The 17,456-nt window shown below is 40.3% G+C and overlaps 1 protein-coding gene across 2 annotated transcripts in view; it reads left to right on the top strand.

Annotated features, from left to right (window-relative positions):
* Positions 1–17,456, top strand: part of SFMBT2 (Scm like with four mbt domains 2) — a 253,380-nt gene that overhangs the window by 158,914 nt on the left and 77,010 nt on the right. For both annotated transcript variants that reach the window (XM_037983322.2, XM_037983323.2), the window contains 2 exons: positions 3,573–3,674; positions 8,527–8,674. In XM_037983322.2, coding sequence (XP_037839250.2) covers positions 3,573–3,674; positions 8,527–8,674 — 250 coding nt within the window. The remainder of the gene's footprint in view (positions 1–3,572; positions 3,675–8,526; positions 8,675–17,456) is intronic.

Here is a 17,456-nt window from a genome sequence, read left to right as displayed (position 1 = left end):
GCTTCTGGGGCCACAGAGTTTCCACACAGCACGGGGAGCTCTGATTGACAGACCTTCCCAGAGGGCTTGGAGTACGGAATAAAGGTTGGGGGTGGATTTGGCTAAAGACTCCAAGTCAGTGGTCAAGGTCAGGCTGAGGGCCTGGGATGTAGACAGGGCTTAGGGTTGTGGGTAAACCTTACTTAGAAAGCTAAGTCTACTCAGAGAGCAAAGGTTGGAGCAAGAGTTCTGTGGGGGAGAGAGAAGCACAGAATCTGGAATGGAGGCAATGAAGAGGGCAGGTAGACCAGAAGCCCATGGCTGTCAGGACGCCCCTATAGCGGAGGCTCTGAGTAGAACCGTGGTGATAGAGGCAGCCAGGGAGAAGACCCATGCCTGCCGCCGAGCACCAAACCTCAGGAATGCCTCGCCCTGTGACTGTGGCTGGTGAGGGGCAGGCTGCAGGAAGAAGGGGGTCCTACACAGAGAAAGAGTCTCCTGAGAAACACTAACATTCATCTGTTAACCATTACTTACAGTTATGAATGTCCCGGGAGTGACTGAGGGCACCTCTGATTGTCAAACAGCGTAATAATGACTGGTTAGACTTGCTGAGTACATTCAGGCCATGTTTTATTATATCATAATTCTATAATAATTCCCCTTTTCCAAAGATGAAAGCGTTTTGTACTTAAATGGGGAAGGATATTTACCTGCAAAAGCCATGATCGGGACTCACTTCTCGCTGATGGGTACTGGGGACATGGGTGTCTGACAGGAACATTCACTTTTTGAGATGAAGTCTCGCCCTGTCACCTAGGCTGGAGTGCAGTCATGTGATCTCGGCTCATTGTAACCTGTGCCTCCGGGCTCAAATGATTCTCCTGCCTCAGCCTCCTGGGTAGCTGGGATTACAGGTTTCCGCCACCACAGTCAGCTATTTTTTGTATTTTTAGTACAGACAGGGTTTCACCATGTTGGCCAGTCTGGTCTCAAACTCCTGAGCTCATGATCCGACTGCCTGAGCCTCCCAAAGTGCTGGGATTACAGGCGGGAGTTACTGCACCCAGCCCACTTTTAATCCTTTTTTTAATGTTTAAATTTTTTTATTGGTATGTAATAGATGTACATACTTTGGGGTACATGTGATTAATACATTCATATAATTTGTAAAGATCAAATCAGTGTAATTGAGATACCTGTCACCTTAAATATTTGTCTTTTCTTTGGGCTAGAAACATTCAAATTAACTTTGAATTCGGATGTCAGCGAGTCAATGTTGGTTTAGTTGTGATGTCTCCTCGCCTGTGGCTTCTGGCTCTGCCTGGGCATGACGGCTGCTGTGTGTTAATCCGCATTTGCTCTCTGTACAGTAGCCTTCGATTCCTTCTCTTTCCTGATTTGCCTTGCCCCATCCACCTTTAAAAGTAAATGTTTTGAAATCAAAACCACAAGGAGATACCATCTCACACCAGTAAGAATGGCTGTTATTAAAAAGTCAAACAAACAACAGATGCTGATGAGGCTGTGGAGAATAGGAACTGGTGGGAATATAAATTAGTTCACTCACTGTGAAAGCAGTTTTGACATTTACTGACTTAAAACCGCTACCATTCGACCCAGCAATCTCATTGGTGGCTGTATACCCAAAGGAAAACAGGTCATTCTATCAAAAAGACACATGCACTCACACGTTCATTGCAGCACTATTCACAATAGCAAAGGCATGGAAGCAGCCTAAGTGCCCATCAGTGATGGACTGGATAAAGAAAATGTGGTACATATATACTTATGGAATATTGCACAGCCATAAAAAAGAATGCAAGTATGTTCTTTGCAGCCACATGGATGGAGCTGAAGGCCGTTATTCTTAGCAAACTAATGCAGAAAGTTTGCTAATGCGGAACAGAAAGCCAAATACTGCATGTTCTCGTTTAGAAGTGTGAGCTGAACGTTGAGCACACACAGACGTAAACATGGTACCAATAGTCACTGGAGACTACTAGAGGGGATGGGGGAAATGAGTCATGGGTCAAAAAATTACCTATTGGGTACTATGTTCACTACCTGAGTATAGTATGCCCATGTAACAAACCTGTGTATGTACCCCGTATCTAAAATAAAAGCTAAAAATAAATAAAATGCTTTGTTTGCAACATAAACAATGCAGATCATCACCTGCACCTATTTCCTTGTGCTTTCCCTTATGCATATAATTTTTATAAGGTGTGGATTGTAAGTTATTAAGGAATTTGTAAATGTTTAGAGTGGCCAGTTCCTTTGATTGGGTTTTGTCATGTTTGACCGTGTCCTGTCTTGTTCTGATTAATGTCCTCTTTGGACATGGCCCCAGCATTCATCATGCATCCCCCAATACAGAGACCTTTGCAGACTGCCCTGGGGACATGAAAAATGAAAGGGTCCATGTGGTTCTATAGGCGTTTACATTCGGTTACCTTGGCAACTCGGTGCACTGGTTGAGGGTTTTATAAGCAGTTCTTCTAGTCTGATCTCCTGTCGGACACTGACGGTACTGACCAGCTTTTGGGGGTTTTGGGGAAACAGGCACTGTCCGTCTGGGTTCTGTGTGGTCCTCAGAGTTGGATATAGAGTGATGTGGTTGGAGTAATTAAAAACCCACTTTCGATTCGCAGGTCAAAGAAAGTAACAGGTCCCCAGATATTTTCGTGCTTCACACCCAATTGATGTATTTGGAAATCGCAGGATTTATTTGCAGCTATTATTTCCTCAGGGACAGACTGCAAATACATTTATTTATCCACGCTGTTTATCCAGACCGTGAGTTATGAGGTGACCTCCATCTCCGCAAGATAAATGCTGGTATCCGGAGCCCAGCCAACCTCCTCTCTTGCTGTGTAGCTGAAGTGGATATTGAAATTTGTTTTCTTAGGAGGCAGGAAAGCACCATCTCTCCCACATAAGGTTGCTGTGAGCGGGTTGTAAAACTGCCAGACCCCTATTAGGAAAGGAGTGTTGCTCCCCTTTATTGAGTAGGAGTCAGGTTCTAATCGTCCGTGGGGCAGGTTTGGATTCTGACCTCCAGGCATCTCTAAGATCATGGGATCTTGACTACCCCTACCTGTACCGTGCTGGCAAGCCGTGTACCAGCTTACTCCCAGTAACTGGTAAGCAGTGTGCTCTTAGACACGGGAAGGGGGGTACAGACCGTGGGTACAGGGTGCTGACTGAAGCTCTGAGATGTGACTCCAGTAGTGAGAGGCCTCGTTTTCTGAAGACACCCTGCTGTGTTAGGATGACGGATTGCCTCTCTTACTCTGCTGTGCTTCAGTTGATAGCAACGAGGACGAGCAAAGCAGTGTAATGTGAATTTTTGCTTAGGGTAAATTTAAGCCTGGCCACCAAGCCTTGTTGCCTCTCCCTTGGAAAAGCAATTTAGCCTGCAGAAAATAATTAAATCCGCGGTATCTGGCAATAATTAGAAATTCTGAATGGGGAGGGTTAATTGTTTCCATCAGATTTCGGTTGCCCAATAAAATGGGAGCGCATCCGGACCGTGGCTGAGGTCACTTACAGTACCGTGGCTTTCAGTATTTTCATCTTTCTCCCTGCAGGATCACGCAGATTTGCGAAGCCATTTCTTCACAGTGGGGATGAAGCTTGAGACAGTGAATATGAGTGAGCCCTTTGACATCTCTCCTGCATCAGTGACTAAGGTGGGTTTTCCTCCCTCGTTCTTCGACCCAACTCCTAGAGTGGATCAAATTAAACCTTTCAACTCAAAGACGACCGGATGAAATATATTCGTGCAAGGCTATCAGCAATGCCAGGCGAAGCTAAGGAAGATTGCCGCCCCTCCAGTCCAGCGCTGCTTTAAGCTGTTTTTATTACTGGTGGCCCAGAGTGACTCTAATCAGATGCCCCCTCTTATCATGGATAGGGTGAATTTTCCTTGTCTTCTGCTAGTTGTCCACTGACGAGTTGCACGTTGTAATCATTACAAGGGTAATTTGTTCTTCCTGCACGGGTAGTAGTAAATATGATCTGTTTCTACTTGGAAAATACATGAAAATGGTGCAAAGCAAATTCTCACCTCCCGTGTCTCAGCATTTCTGTGTTATTTTTCTCATGTGTCCTCATTGACTAAAGAAAAACTCATGCTTCTAAGATGTACAGATTCAGAATAAAATTACCTCTTAACATAAAGGCATTTTTATAATGATCTGTTAGTCTTTGAAGATTGTAATATCCCAGCGGGTCATGGTGGCTCACATCCATAATCCCAGCACTTTGGGAGGCCAAGGGGGAAGGATCACTGGAGCCCAGGAGTTCAAAACCAGCCTGCGTAACATAGGGAGACGCTGTCTCTACAAACAGTAAAACATTTTTTAAAAAGTATAATATCCGTTCCCCATTAAAGAAGTTTTAATGACAAAACCTCTGGTAAAATCAAAATTGCTTGTTTCTACCTTAAATATTCTCTTTTAAGTAGTGTGGGAAACTTAGCATTCTTGGCCGACGTGTGTTTTGGTGAATGGTCTTTTGTGTACTTCAGTAGGAGAATTTAATTACAGATTTAAATCTGTTTTAATTTCTTTTTTTTTAAGGAAATGGGATTTTCTTTAAGGAAAATCACTTTTCATGCAGTGATTAGTATTTGTTATGTGAGTCATGAGTTTTTAAAAATTTATGATTTGGTAACACTTGAGAAATTTAGTAGTGATAATGTATTACAGAATATGGAAATTGGTTATAAAAATGAAATGCTTTCTAAACGTTTTTTCTTGTAGATGTTTTTTCTTTAGTGAACATAAATTTTTTATAACCATTAAAGTAGCTTATTTCAAGGATAACTTTAGGAGCTGGGCACGGTGGCTCACGCCTGTGATCCTGGCACTTTGGGAGGCTGAGGTAGGATGATCACCTGAGGTCAGGAGTTTGAGACCAGCCTGGCCAACAGGGTGAAACCCCGTCTCTGCTAAAAATACAAAATTTAGCCAGGTATGGTGGCGCATGCCTGTAACCCCAGCTTCTTGGGAGGCTGAGGCAGGAGAATTGCTTGAACCTGGGAAACAGAGGTTGTAGTGAGCCGAGATCTTGCCACTGCCCTCCATCCTGGGTGACAGAATGAGGTTCCATCTCAAAACAAACAAACAAAATCAGAAAAACTTTAAATATTTAAGGTTATTTATTTAAAGAAAAATATATTGGCTTTTGCTTTATAATCTTTGAAAGTCATGTACTCCTGATTATCTAGCATCCATTAAAAACCTTTTAATTTGAAATGGCCTTTGGGGTTCTTTACTGTGTATCCTGCCAGTAGTCGGATATTTTTCCAAAATGGACAATGGTACCCTGTTGAATCCTAGCCAGAATTCTCCTTTGTTCCGTTAGTGGGTGCTGCAGTCACGCCAGCTGCCCATCTGTTTGCAGATGTAGCATGCTACAGAGTCACTTCACCTGGTATTTATCAATGAAACTCAACAGAGTTGATGTGCATAGACTGTCAATGGTAGCCTCTCTTACATTTTTTTTGTTTGTTTTTTTGAGATGGAGCCTTGCTCCGTTGCCCAGGCTAGAGTTCAATGACATGATCTTGGCTCACTACAACCTCTGCCTCCTGGGTTCAAGCGATTCTCCTGCCTCAGCCTCCTAAGTAGCTGGGATTATATGCGCCTGCCACTGTGCCTGGCTAATTTTTGTGTTTTTAGTAGAGATGGGGTTTCATCATCTTGGCCAGGCTGGTCTCGAACTCCTGACCTTGTGATCCGCCCGCCTCACCCTCCCAAAGTACTGGGATTATAGGCGTGAGCCACTGCACCCAGCCTCTCTCACAGTCTTATTCCTTTAAATAATTCTTATGCCTTTAAATAGTTGTAATATGTAATGTTAGAATGTGTCTACTAATCAAAATTAATTTCAGCCCAAATATCTTTTTCTAGTTGGATAGACTTCCAGTGATAGTTGGCTTTTCACAGTAAATAATTTTCTCTAAATAGATCTTATCGAGGGGAGGGAAGAAGTATTTTTACTGATTTCTAAATTGTTTCCCTTTTTATTTTGCTTTTTCTTACCCTTTGTAGCAAAGATAAAGTAAGTCATGCTGTTTCGTGTACAGCCCTCCTTCTCTTATTGACCATGTATTCTATAATGCATGGACTGGGATGTGTGCATCTGTCTTTTAGAACCTAGGTAGGCACCTCCCCAGGTTCAAGACTCGTCTTCATGTAATGACGTATCAGAATACTCCTAGCGCAGAAGATATTTACAATTAAATATATTTCTGTAAGTATGGGGAAAGTACCTTGGAGTATTATGTTTGAAAATATAACACATTGTGCTGTCATTACTCATCACAATGAAAATTTCATTTTTTCCCCACCTTGGGCCTTTTCTTGGTGGCATAACTCTTGAAGAAATATGTAAATAATGTTACAACAAACAGACAAGGATGCAGACAGGCGTGTAGTGGATCCAGTATTAAATGGTGAACCTCCAGCAGTCCAGCCAGGGTGTGTTCTTGGTGTTGAAATACTGGCAGATGGTGATGATGTCATCTGTGTAAGCAAAGTGCATTGTATTGATTAGAGGAAAGGCTACTGGCATGAGAAGCCTTGGGTTCTGTTTCTGTGTCTGCCATCTCTTAGCTGTGCAATCTTGGGCAAGTCAGTTAACTGCTCTGGGCGTTAGTTCTGAGTCCTGTGGGTTCTGGACTGGATAGAGCACAAAACACTGCTTCGGACCATTTAGGAACATGAGCCCTGATGGATTTGATGAAACGTACTAAGCTTTTCCTTTGAAGCGTTCCCACGTGAACATGCATTTTAACGGTTGTGGAAATTCCTTCTTTATAGGGTACTGCGGCTCCACCAATATCACATGCTCTTTATATACATGTGTGTGTGAGTATGTGTATGTATGCGAGACAGACTAAATAACAGTAATTTAACAGATATTTATTGAGCATTCATAGGCTCCATTCTGGACAATGTTCCCGTTGTGGAGCTTGTATTTTAATGGGGGGAGACAGACTATAAACAGAATCAATAAGTAAATAAATCTAGTATGTTACATATTAAATGCTAAGAAGAAAGATACACCAGGGCAGGGATGTTGGGTTCCTGGGACTGTGCCCACCAATAACAGTGAGGACTCCAGGAGGCCTTGGTGTTAGTTTCCCTATTGGTACGCACTTGGCTTTGCACCCTGAGCCAGATCGCCATGCATCAGTTTTCAAGACTGTCCAGGGGAGTCCAGGTGCCCAGAGGAGTGAAAATGATAGAAGTCGAAGGATTTCCATAATCCTTTCAGGTGGAGGGAGGATGAGATTCTCAACAGGGCTCTTGGAGATGACCTCACTGGGAAGGCCCCATCTGATCCTTTGTTGCTTGAAGTTGACTTTCACAGGCAAACCTTCAGTAAACTATTTACCAAAATTAGCCCAGAGAAGAACAGAAGTGAGTTTCCTCTCCTGCTTTGCTTTGAACTAAATTGCTTCCAGAAAAAAAATAAAGGAGCCGGGAATCATAGCTTCGTAAAACTCTCAAAGTTTCCTAAGAAAGACTGGGTTATGTCTGTTGAATTGGGAAAAGGGCCTTTTTTTCTGGCCCTGTTTAGATACTAAATTATTTAAATCCATCATGCTTTTCAGTGATGGTCCATCTGATTTTTACCCTCTGCTTTATTTATTGGCATGCCTTGCTCTTATTTCTTCATTGATGTTTCTTCTTATATTCAGTGGACATTTACCCAGTTCCTATGTACAAAGCACTTTGTATGCATTTGGGAATACTTGTGTTAACAAAAATACATCACTCTCCTCTAATAACTTATGCTCTATGGCATTGGAAGACCGATGTGTTATCAGTCTAGAAAGGAGTAAGAGTTTTCAATACAGAAGTTGAAGTCTGAAATTTTAGGAGCACAGAGTGAGGGTGGTTTATTCCACCCAGATCAGCAGCACTGAAGTACGAGATGCACCTTGAAAATGCACTGTGTTTTGATAGCTCAAACATGGCATTGGGGATGTCGTACTTGGTGAGGCTTAGGGTGAATGATTTCCTCTCGGGCTGGAGGGTGGGGTGTTCTGAGGGATATGGTACAGGATGAGGCTAGAAAGCTCCAAGCCAGATCTTGGAGATTGTTGAATGATCTGGTATAAAGAGTTTGGTGCTGGCTGTGGACACTGAGAGATGGTTTCACTTTTCAGTTCCTGTCTTGGCTGTCATCGAAGCTGGGGTTTGTCTGTCTGACTTCCTCTGTTCATTTTTCTTCAAGCTATGGCCATTGGTTTACTTCTCCAAGTCTTTGATTTTGTTCATTCTCAGTCTTCCATATCACCTAGTTATTTATCTTTCCATTAATAGGAGCACAGCGGTCAATTCTAACTTTTTATCAGCTGAATTAATTTAGTAATAGACATTGAAAATGCCAGTTTGTATTCAGATCATTTTGATGAACTATATTTAATTGCCTTTGGAAGCTCTGCCACTATTTTATGCTTGCATTATGTGTAACTCTAAAGAATTAACCTTTGGCTCCCCGCCTTTTTTTTTTTTTTTCTTTTAGGTTTTTAACAATCATTTTTTTCAAGTGACTATTGACGACCTAAGACCTGAACCAAGTAAACTCTCAGTGCTGTGCCATGCAGATTCTTTGGGGATTTTGCCAGTACAATGGTGCCTTAAAAATGGAGTCAGCCTCACTCCTCCCAAAGGTTTGTATTCTGTGAAGGTGTGCAGGGTCTGGCGATTCAGGAGAGTGTCTTATTGTCATTGAAGTAACACTTGCATTAATCTGCGGAAGCTGGTTGTGTAAAGGGTTTAGATGTAGTAGAAATAGGGCGTTCTTCATCAGCTTGACATAAGTGTCAGTTACAGCTCCATCCCCGGGAGAGGCGAGCGGCCTTGGGCTTCTCACTTCTGTCCACAAGAGTTTCCCTATCCGTTACGGCATTATTGGCAGATGTGCTGCTGTTTTGTAGGCATAGAGGATGCAGCATTGCTAAGCGGTTGAGCTCAAAGACTTCAAAGTGTCTGAGAAGTGGCTTTACAAATGAAACACAGTGTTGGTGAAGCATTTCTTTGGAGTTTTTATTTCCAATAAGCTAAGCTTTTCCAGAGTCAATTTACTTTCAGATATCCAACAATTAAACGGTATAATAGTTTAAAATAATTACATTGGGAGCCAGGATGCATTAAAATAATTTTAAATTGGGATTCAAGAACCACATTGTTAGTGAGTACCACTCTTAGAGTTTACCAGTGTGGTTTGTTGTCCACTGTAGGCCTAAGGTTTATTCAGGAAGAAAGTAGTAAGATGAGAGGTGAGACTAAGAGAAGAAGAATAAAAGTATAGTAAGAAGAAGAAAATTGGAAAAAGAAAAGTAAACTTATTGAGGAGGATTTTAACAGACAATGTTAAATAATAAGGGATTTTGTACTAACCTTTCCAGATCTCTAGGGATTGGATTGCTTGGGACATTAACCCTACTGCGAGAATCATGCAGTTCCCACAGGTTAAGTCCCATCTTACCTGGTGGCCTCGCCCCTCTATTTGCATCATTTAGTGATGCCTACCTGCTTACCTTTCCTATGACTGTACTCTGCTGGGCTTTTATCTTCATTTTCCCCATATTTGTCCTTACGGAGGAGATGCTTTTGAATATTTCCATTTCTGCTGTTGACTCTTTGGGTTAAAGTTGTGCTGTCGTGGAGTTTGGCCTAATGGTATATGGTAAACTTACACAGAACATAGCTTACCAGTCACTGTTTTTAATGCCTAATTCATTCACTCCTCAAAGTGAACTATGAAGAATCTAAGTCTCAGAGAGTTTATATAACTTGCCCAGGGTCACTTGGATCATAGGTCTCTGGGCAGAGCTTGGGTCCTGGGACTGTGTCCCGTGGTAGCGGTGAGGACTCCAAGAGGCATCGGTATGTGTTTTTCTATTGGTATGAACTGGCTTTGCACCCTGAGCCACATCACTGCTTCAGTTTTCAAGACTGTCCAGTGGAGACACCTGTGGGAGTCTCCAGGTGCCAGCAGAGTTAAAATGATAAAAGTCGAAGGATTCTCATCCCTTTAATGTGGCCTTGCAGGAGTCATATTATCAACGACCTATTGGTAGTAGGTGGGAAGTCCTTCCCTGCTGTGGAATTAGCCATAGGTCCTGTAGAGTCTGAATACTCTGTGGGCCATCTTCCTTTGCTGCTTTTGAACTTTTCTCATGGAAGCATGTGTGGGGAGTGGGTCCTGTGTCATTGAAGGAAAACTTTTTCTAGGTACGTAAATGCTACTTGGTTAGACTTTGCTCATTCCTCGATAGTATTAGGATCTACTATATTTAAGAATTTTGAAAAAATGGTTGGCTACTTCCTCATTGAGTGAAAAAAAGGAAAAGTATTTATATCAGCATTTTGGCTGCTTGATCACTCCATTATGGCAGAGGTTTCATAATTGTCAATGTTTTCAGAATTTTAAAATACATTTTTATGAATTACATAAAAAGGTCATAGACATAGCTTAGAAGTTCACCAGGAAAATGGATGTGCCTATTTGGATACTTGAATTTTATGATATTAAAAAAATTGTTTTACATTAATGTAACGGAACTGTTAAACATTCAATGAAAGGACTGTACAAAGATATAAAATTAAATATTTTTATATTTTAAGCTTTTTATACCTAATATTTAGTTATGATGATCATTTCTTTTCTTTTATCCAAATATTTGTGATATTTGGTGAGGTGAAATTATCTTCATGCATTCTTCCAAACCATTCCTTTCTTTTGTTGAAAGTGAAATTTTCTTTTTCAAAAACTCAAAATTTTCTTTTTCAAAAAAATTTCTTCATGGATATTATATACAAATACATACTGCACATCAGTAGAATATTGGGTAATGGTGGCTGGTACCTTCCAGTAAGAAACTATAATTCTTTTTAGACCATTAAAACATTCAGGAAGTGGTAAATATCATTAGTTCAGTGTACTAGTCTGTTTTCATGCTGCTGATAAAGAAATACCCTAGACTGGGTAATTTATACAGGAGAAGGGGTTTAATGGACTTAGTTCCACATGGCTGGGTTAACCTTCTAATCGTGGAAGGCAATAAGAAGCAAGTCACGTCTTACATGGATGGCAGCATGCAAAGAGAGAGCTTGTACAGGGAAACGCCTGGTTTTAAAACTATCAGATCTTGTGAGACTTACTCACTATTATGAGAACAGCACAGGAAAGACCTGCCCCCATGATTCAATTACTTCCCACCAGTTTCCTCCCATGACCTGTGGGAATTGTGGGAGTTACAATTCAAGATGAGATTTGGGTGAGGACACAGCTAAACCATGTCATTCAAGAATGTGGTAAATATCATTAGTTCAGGAATGTTTTCTTGAAATAGTAGAAGTTTTACTCATAAACCAATAAGAAAAAGACCAGCAACTTACAGGAATGTGGACAAGGAATAAACTCAGAAGAGCACACAATACAAGAAGCTCAGTGACTCTTGGGCAAACTTACCATAATAAGATAAACACAAATGAAGAGAAATCCTGTTGATGTGGTATCTGCTTAACAGATGAGATAGAAATCCGAAGGAGAAGGAACAGGAGAACCTCAGCTTAGTGAGACGGTGGAGGAATAAAGATTCTTAGACATTGCTGTTGAGAGTGCAGCAAGGGTGCAAACTGTGTGGAAGGCAGTTTGGTAGATTTTGCTAAACTTTTATTTTCCCACTGACTCAGTAATTCCACTTCTGGAAATTTCTCCTTAAATTATAATGTAGAGATCATCTGCATAAAAGTTTGACTTTTTTGCAGCATTATTTGTAATAGCAAAAGAGTGAAAAAATTCAAGTACTTATCAGTAGGATATTGATTAAGTAGACTTTGGAGATCCTTCTAATGAAATCTATGCCATTGTTGAAAAGAACGAGGGACATCTCTATGAACTGATGTGGAAGGCTGTCTGAGATGCACTGTGAGTGGTACAGTAGGTATCATATGACACTTTCTGTGTTAGAGAAGAGGCAAAACAGTATATATTAGTGTTTGCTCATATTTCTGTAGTTACAGAAGAAACTAATGAGAACAATTATTAGTGTTTGGGGTATGGGCGACAGTGGTGGGGAGTGTGGCATAAGGAATGAAGGTAGACATGATGTATAACAGTACTATTTTTATCTTTTTTTTCTTTTCTATCTAAATAAATGTATTACCTATTAAAAAAAAACATATATTATTTAAAATGGAGGGTTTTTATAACTGAAAGGGATCCTAAAGATGATTTCATCAACCTTACTTATTTTCTATCTAGAGAAATTGAGGGTCAGTTGTGTTAAATGACTTTTCAAATCCTGGTGCAGGGGTGTTGGGTTAAAAACCCCAGCTTTAAGATACCAAATCTAATGCTTTTTCTACACAACCATATCCACACTTCACTGCTATTCTGTCTTGCTGATGTTTTGTAATGTTCATCCTTCTTAGTAATTCTAGAGCGTTTGGGGGGCCTAAAGCAACCTAATTCATGTCAGTGAACCATGGCTTTACACGATTCAGATGGTCAATATGTCAAAGCAGTCAGAGAATTACAATTTTAGGGAATAATTTTACAAGGGTGTGTGATTATAAGACAATCATGGCTTCATTCATTGACTTCCTTACTCTCTTGTGAGAGTGCAATATTTTTATTTTTGTAATTAAACTGAATGAGTGTTTAGAGGAGGAGGTGATGGTGGTGATTGTGGTAGTGGTGGTTTACGGTTTCCTTTTGAGGTGGTTGGCTTCACATCTTACATCTCAACACCAGGATTAAGAGTCATGCTATAGAGATGTTTCAGAGACCATTCTTTACTTTATGAATGTATGCAAATAGAAGCTTTTTTAGAAATAAAAGGTTGTTGTGTCTAAATTAAATTATTAGGTTGACATGTAGAATGTGTGGGGTTTATTATACATATTGCCAAGTGATTTCAGATGTTTTCATGTGTGTGTGTTTCCCATGAATGTATTGGGTTGTCCAGATTGCTGTTAAAAACAGGCATGCTGCCTACAATTACAGTGTGTTGCTTGATTCTAAAAAGAGGTTGGGAAGCAGCTGTTGAAATGAAAGACTTCTGGTGGTGTAGGGGAGAGATATGCAAATAACACAGACATTTTATTACATTGTTTTAACTCTGTTCCTACTTAAAAAAAAAAAAAAATCTGTCCTCACACAAGACAAGAGACAAGAGAGCTAGAGTGGATGGGAGTTTTTCAGTGTGGCTTTCTGTGTAGTAAACATTTTCCTGGTAAGCAAAAGTTAGAACCTTGGAAATTTTACCCAGTTAGTTTAAATCCAATAAACAGCAAGTCAGTTTCATAGGCACTATGAAAAGTGATCAACAAGTGGATCAGCTAAGCAAAAATGTGTATAGGTTATCAACCATGACTTGCTATTTTAAAATTATGTCATTAACCTTTCTTATGTAACATGAAAGATTAGTTGTAGAATTAGTGGAGGAAAAGTTCCACCCAGGAACTTTTGTAGAAAATGTTGTTCAGCCTTTACATTTCTGCTGTAAAAAGTGTGAGCAAAGGTTGAAGTAATTGGCTTACCTTAGCAACTTTGATTTGTCTCTGTTAGACTGACCATTTAATAGACACATAAACTGTTAACACAATTCAGGAAGTAAAGGTGTATTTTAATTATTATTGAGACACAAAGCAGGGAACCCTAAGTGATATTCTCTTTTCCTAAAGAAAAACCTCAGACACTGACCAATGAGCTTAATCCATTTTGTCACTCATGTTTCAGACATACCAAAGGGGGCAGAAAATAACATGTGGACACTCTTGGCCCTACCATCTTGCTTCAACAGATGCTAACATTCTGCCTTGTTTGATTCATGTTTTTCAACAACAAAATATAAAACATGAAAGTGTTACAGATATAATGAAGGCCAAGTCATCCTTAAGTCCTCTGTTTCTTATGCCCCATACCTCATCCATCAGGGACTTCTGTTCACATTTTCAGAGTCTCACTGCTTTTCCTCACGACCACCTGTCTCAGGCCACCAGTGAGTCTCATCTGGTTCCTGCAGCGGCCGCTTGTTTAACTCAGGGGACTCTCAACGCTTCAGTCAGATCGATTGTGTTAGAACATAAACCGCAGGTCCTTCTGCTCGGATTGTCCAGCGCCTTCCACCCCACCCAATGTCCAAGTCAAGATTGTGGCAACAGCCTACAGCACCCAGATGTGCTGACTTCCATTGCCCTGTCCAGCCTCATCTCTCGACTCCCCACTCAGTCTGTCCTAGTCACTCTAATCTCGTTGACGTGGCGCCTGCTGTTCCTTCTGCGCAGATGCCCTTAACCTGATTCAGTCTTGACTCACGTGCTACCTGCTTGAAGTCATCTTTCTGGGCTTCCCTGTTCAATCTCAATAGCAAACCACCACTCCCAACATTTGCATCTCTTTCCCTTGTTTGTCTTGTTTTTCATTCATCTCCCCCACTAAAATGAAAGATCCAGAGCAGTGTGGGTGTTTGTCAGTCACCCACCAGTGATCCTCAGTAGTTGGAATAGTGGTTGGCACTTGGTAGGTATTTGTTGAGGTTGAATGAATTGAAGCTCTGTCCCCATTCTCTTCCACCCCAGCCCTTCACCCCCATCCTCCACAAGGTGAGCACCCTCCTAAAGATTACATGCTTTTATGACATGACTGCATAGGCTTCTTTGTTTATGCCTTACCAGTATCATTGTTTTTATTACAGTCAAATTAAAATAGACCTTATTTGACTATGTACATATATAATGTGCTATGCATATCTTTATGTAACTGTTTATTTATTAACATTTTCCAGATTTTTTTCCATGTTGGGGCATGTAGATTGTTTATTCATTTTGCCTGCTTTATGAATATACTGTAATATTTGAAAATTCCATTTTCTATTGGTGAACATGGAAGGCATTTCCAGGTTTTCCTATTGCAAGTGATCCTCAAAGGTACATCCAATGTCCCCAAGTGTAAGAGGTGCTTTCAGGGGATATTCCTAAATGTGGAATTGCTGGCATTCCATAGATAGTACCAAATACTCTCCATGTTGTGTTAGTTTACATTTCTAACGTGGTGTTTGAGCATTCCCATTTTGTGTCACCCTCACTGTTTTGTGGTGTTCCTAGGGTTAAGCATGGCCCCTCTGAGGGGAGTGAAGCAGATCTCCTTGTTTCAGCGAGGTGGTCCTGATCACTAGGATGGTTGAGCACTGCATCCTACCCTTATTGGCCATTTGTGGTTTTCTTCCTCGACCTATTTTCTTTTGATCATAGAAGTAGTTTATATATTCTAACATGAATCCTTTCTTAGCAGTGTGCTTCACACATATAATAACCTAATCTGGCTTGTGTCTTTGCTTTTTAGTGGTTTTTGTAATGGCATATTGAAGTCATAAATTGTAATGTAGTTAAACAGCCATCTTTCCCTGTATGCATTGTTTATATATCTTTAGAATCCCTTCCTACTGATGTGTTTTCTTTAAAACTGTTGCAATTTTACTTTTCCATGTTTAGATCTGCAACCTACTTGAAATTGATTTTTGTATTGGCATAAGGAAGGAAAACTATCTTATTTTTCTTGCTTGGATAGAATTGAAGTTTTTCATTTCTCCACTTGTCTCTGCATCGTTTGTTGAATGGTCTGCTGTTTCCTCTTTGATTTATAATGCCACCACTGTCATGGATTCATCCCTTTGTGGGTGTGACTCTTAACCCTGTTCTTTGTTATTCTGCCTCTTCAGTCTGTTTGTATAGCCCTGAACAAATTGTTATTACTTTATAATAATATAGTCTTGATATCTATTAGTTGAGTCACTTTTTCTTTATTTTTGTTCAACACTTCTTGGTTATTTTTGGCAGGTCATTCTTGTACATGAATTTAAGCATTGGTTTGTAAGGATCTGTAAAGAGACACATTGGATTTTGGCATTGCATTGAATTTACAGATTTAGAAAAATTGATATTTTCTTATATTATCTTTTTATAACTTGCAGTCTTTTCTTGGAATATTTCCTAGGTACCTTATCCTTCTGCTTGCTGTGGTGAATGGGATTTCTTTTCGTTTCTTATTGGCTGTCAGCTGGTATAAGAGAATACCACTGATTTTGTGTATTTATGTCATATCTAGCTACCTTTCTAAACTGTCTTAAAAACAGTTTGTGTGAGATACGACTTATGTTACACTTGACAGTTGGAAAAACTGTCTTATAAACCTGTCTGGAGCTGGTGATGTTGGTGTTTTATTGAGTGTGAATTTATTTCCTTTAGTGGATATAAGTTTAGTCAGGTTAACCATTTGTGAGATAGTTTTGGTAATTAACATGTATTTTACAGTAGTGTCTGTTTTAGCTATATTTTCAGATTTATTGTCATATCATTGGTCAGGTCAAGTTTATTTATTAAAGTATTCAGGTTTTCTATATCCTCATTATATTTTTATCTATTGTTCTGTAAATTTCCGAATGGTACTTTAAAATATTATTTTGAGATTGAGGATGTTAGCTTCTCTTTGTTTTTGTGATGGATATGTTTGTGCAGTGTGTATATGTGGGGTGTGTGTGTGTGTCTAATATGTGATGTGTATGTGTGGTAAGTCTGTGTGGTATGTGTCTGTATGTGTGTGCTGTGTGGGGTGTGTGTGTGGTGTGTAATGTGTGATGTACATGTGTGTGTTTGAAGTTGTGTTAAGGTGTTCAGATTCAAGATCATTAAACTGGTGGAAGCTCTCTTTTTTCCTGATAAGGCATTTTGCGTTAAAGTCCATTTCTCTGGCCCTCCCTCAAGTTGGTTTGTTTCCTTATGTGGTTTGTGATTGTTGATTGTCAACTAATTTCAGTGGCGGTTGTTATTTATGTGGCAGTTCCATGTGCCCTGGGTTGAAGTCATCTCTTCAATCTATATTTGTTACTGTCTCTATCCACCCACTAGGAAATAAACTTCATAGGGTCAAGGGTATTTTTAAAATATCTTTTGTTCACTGCTACATCCCCAACACCAAAAACAGTGTCTGGTCCATGAAGGTGTCCCTGGTTATTCAAGGAATGAGTGGCTGAGTTTGCTATTAATGTCTTAGTCTGTGTCCCATGGAATTGGAAAGCTGGACCCCACATCCATGTGTGCCACTGCCCTGGGGAAGTGCATGATCTCCTTTTTTCTTCTTCAGAACCGCACGTTCGTAGCCCATCTCTGTTGCCTCTCTGATCCAGTCAGCTTAGTTTGTCTGGTTCTATTTTCATAGACTGCGCTGCTGCCTGGGGCCACACATAGGTAGTAGCCTTGGGTCCTCCTGCTCATCTCTCTTGAGCCAGGCTGTCCTCTGCCCTCTGGGCTGGGCTGCTTAGCTCTGGTTTTCAGGGCTCTTTCAGGTTTTGTTTTGTTTTGTTTTTGTTTTTTTGATGTGTGTGTGTGTGTGGAGATTCTTCGTTTAACTTGGGCTGTGTAATTTTTCAAAAATGTGTTTCA

This window comes from Chlorocebus sabaeus, chromosome 9 (assembly GCF_047675955.1).
Source record: "Chlorocebus sabaeus isolate Y175 chromosome 9, mChlSab1.0.hap1, whole genome shotgun sequence".
Lineage (NCBI taxonomy): Eukaryota > Metazoa > Chordata > Mammalia > Primates > Cercopithecidae > Chlorocebus > Chlorocebus sabaeus.
This window is presented reverse-complemented; position numbering and strand designations above follow the sequence as displayed.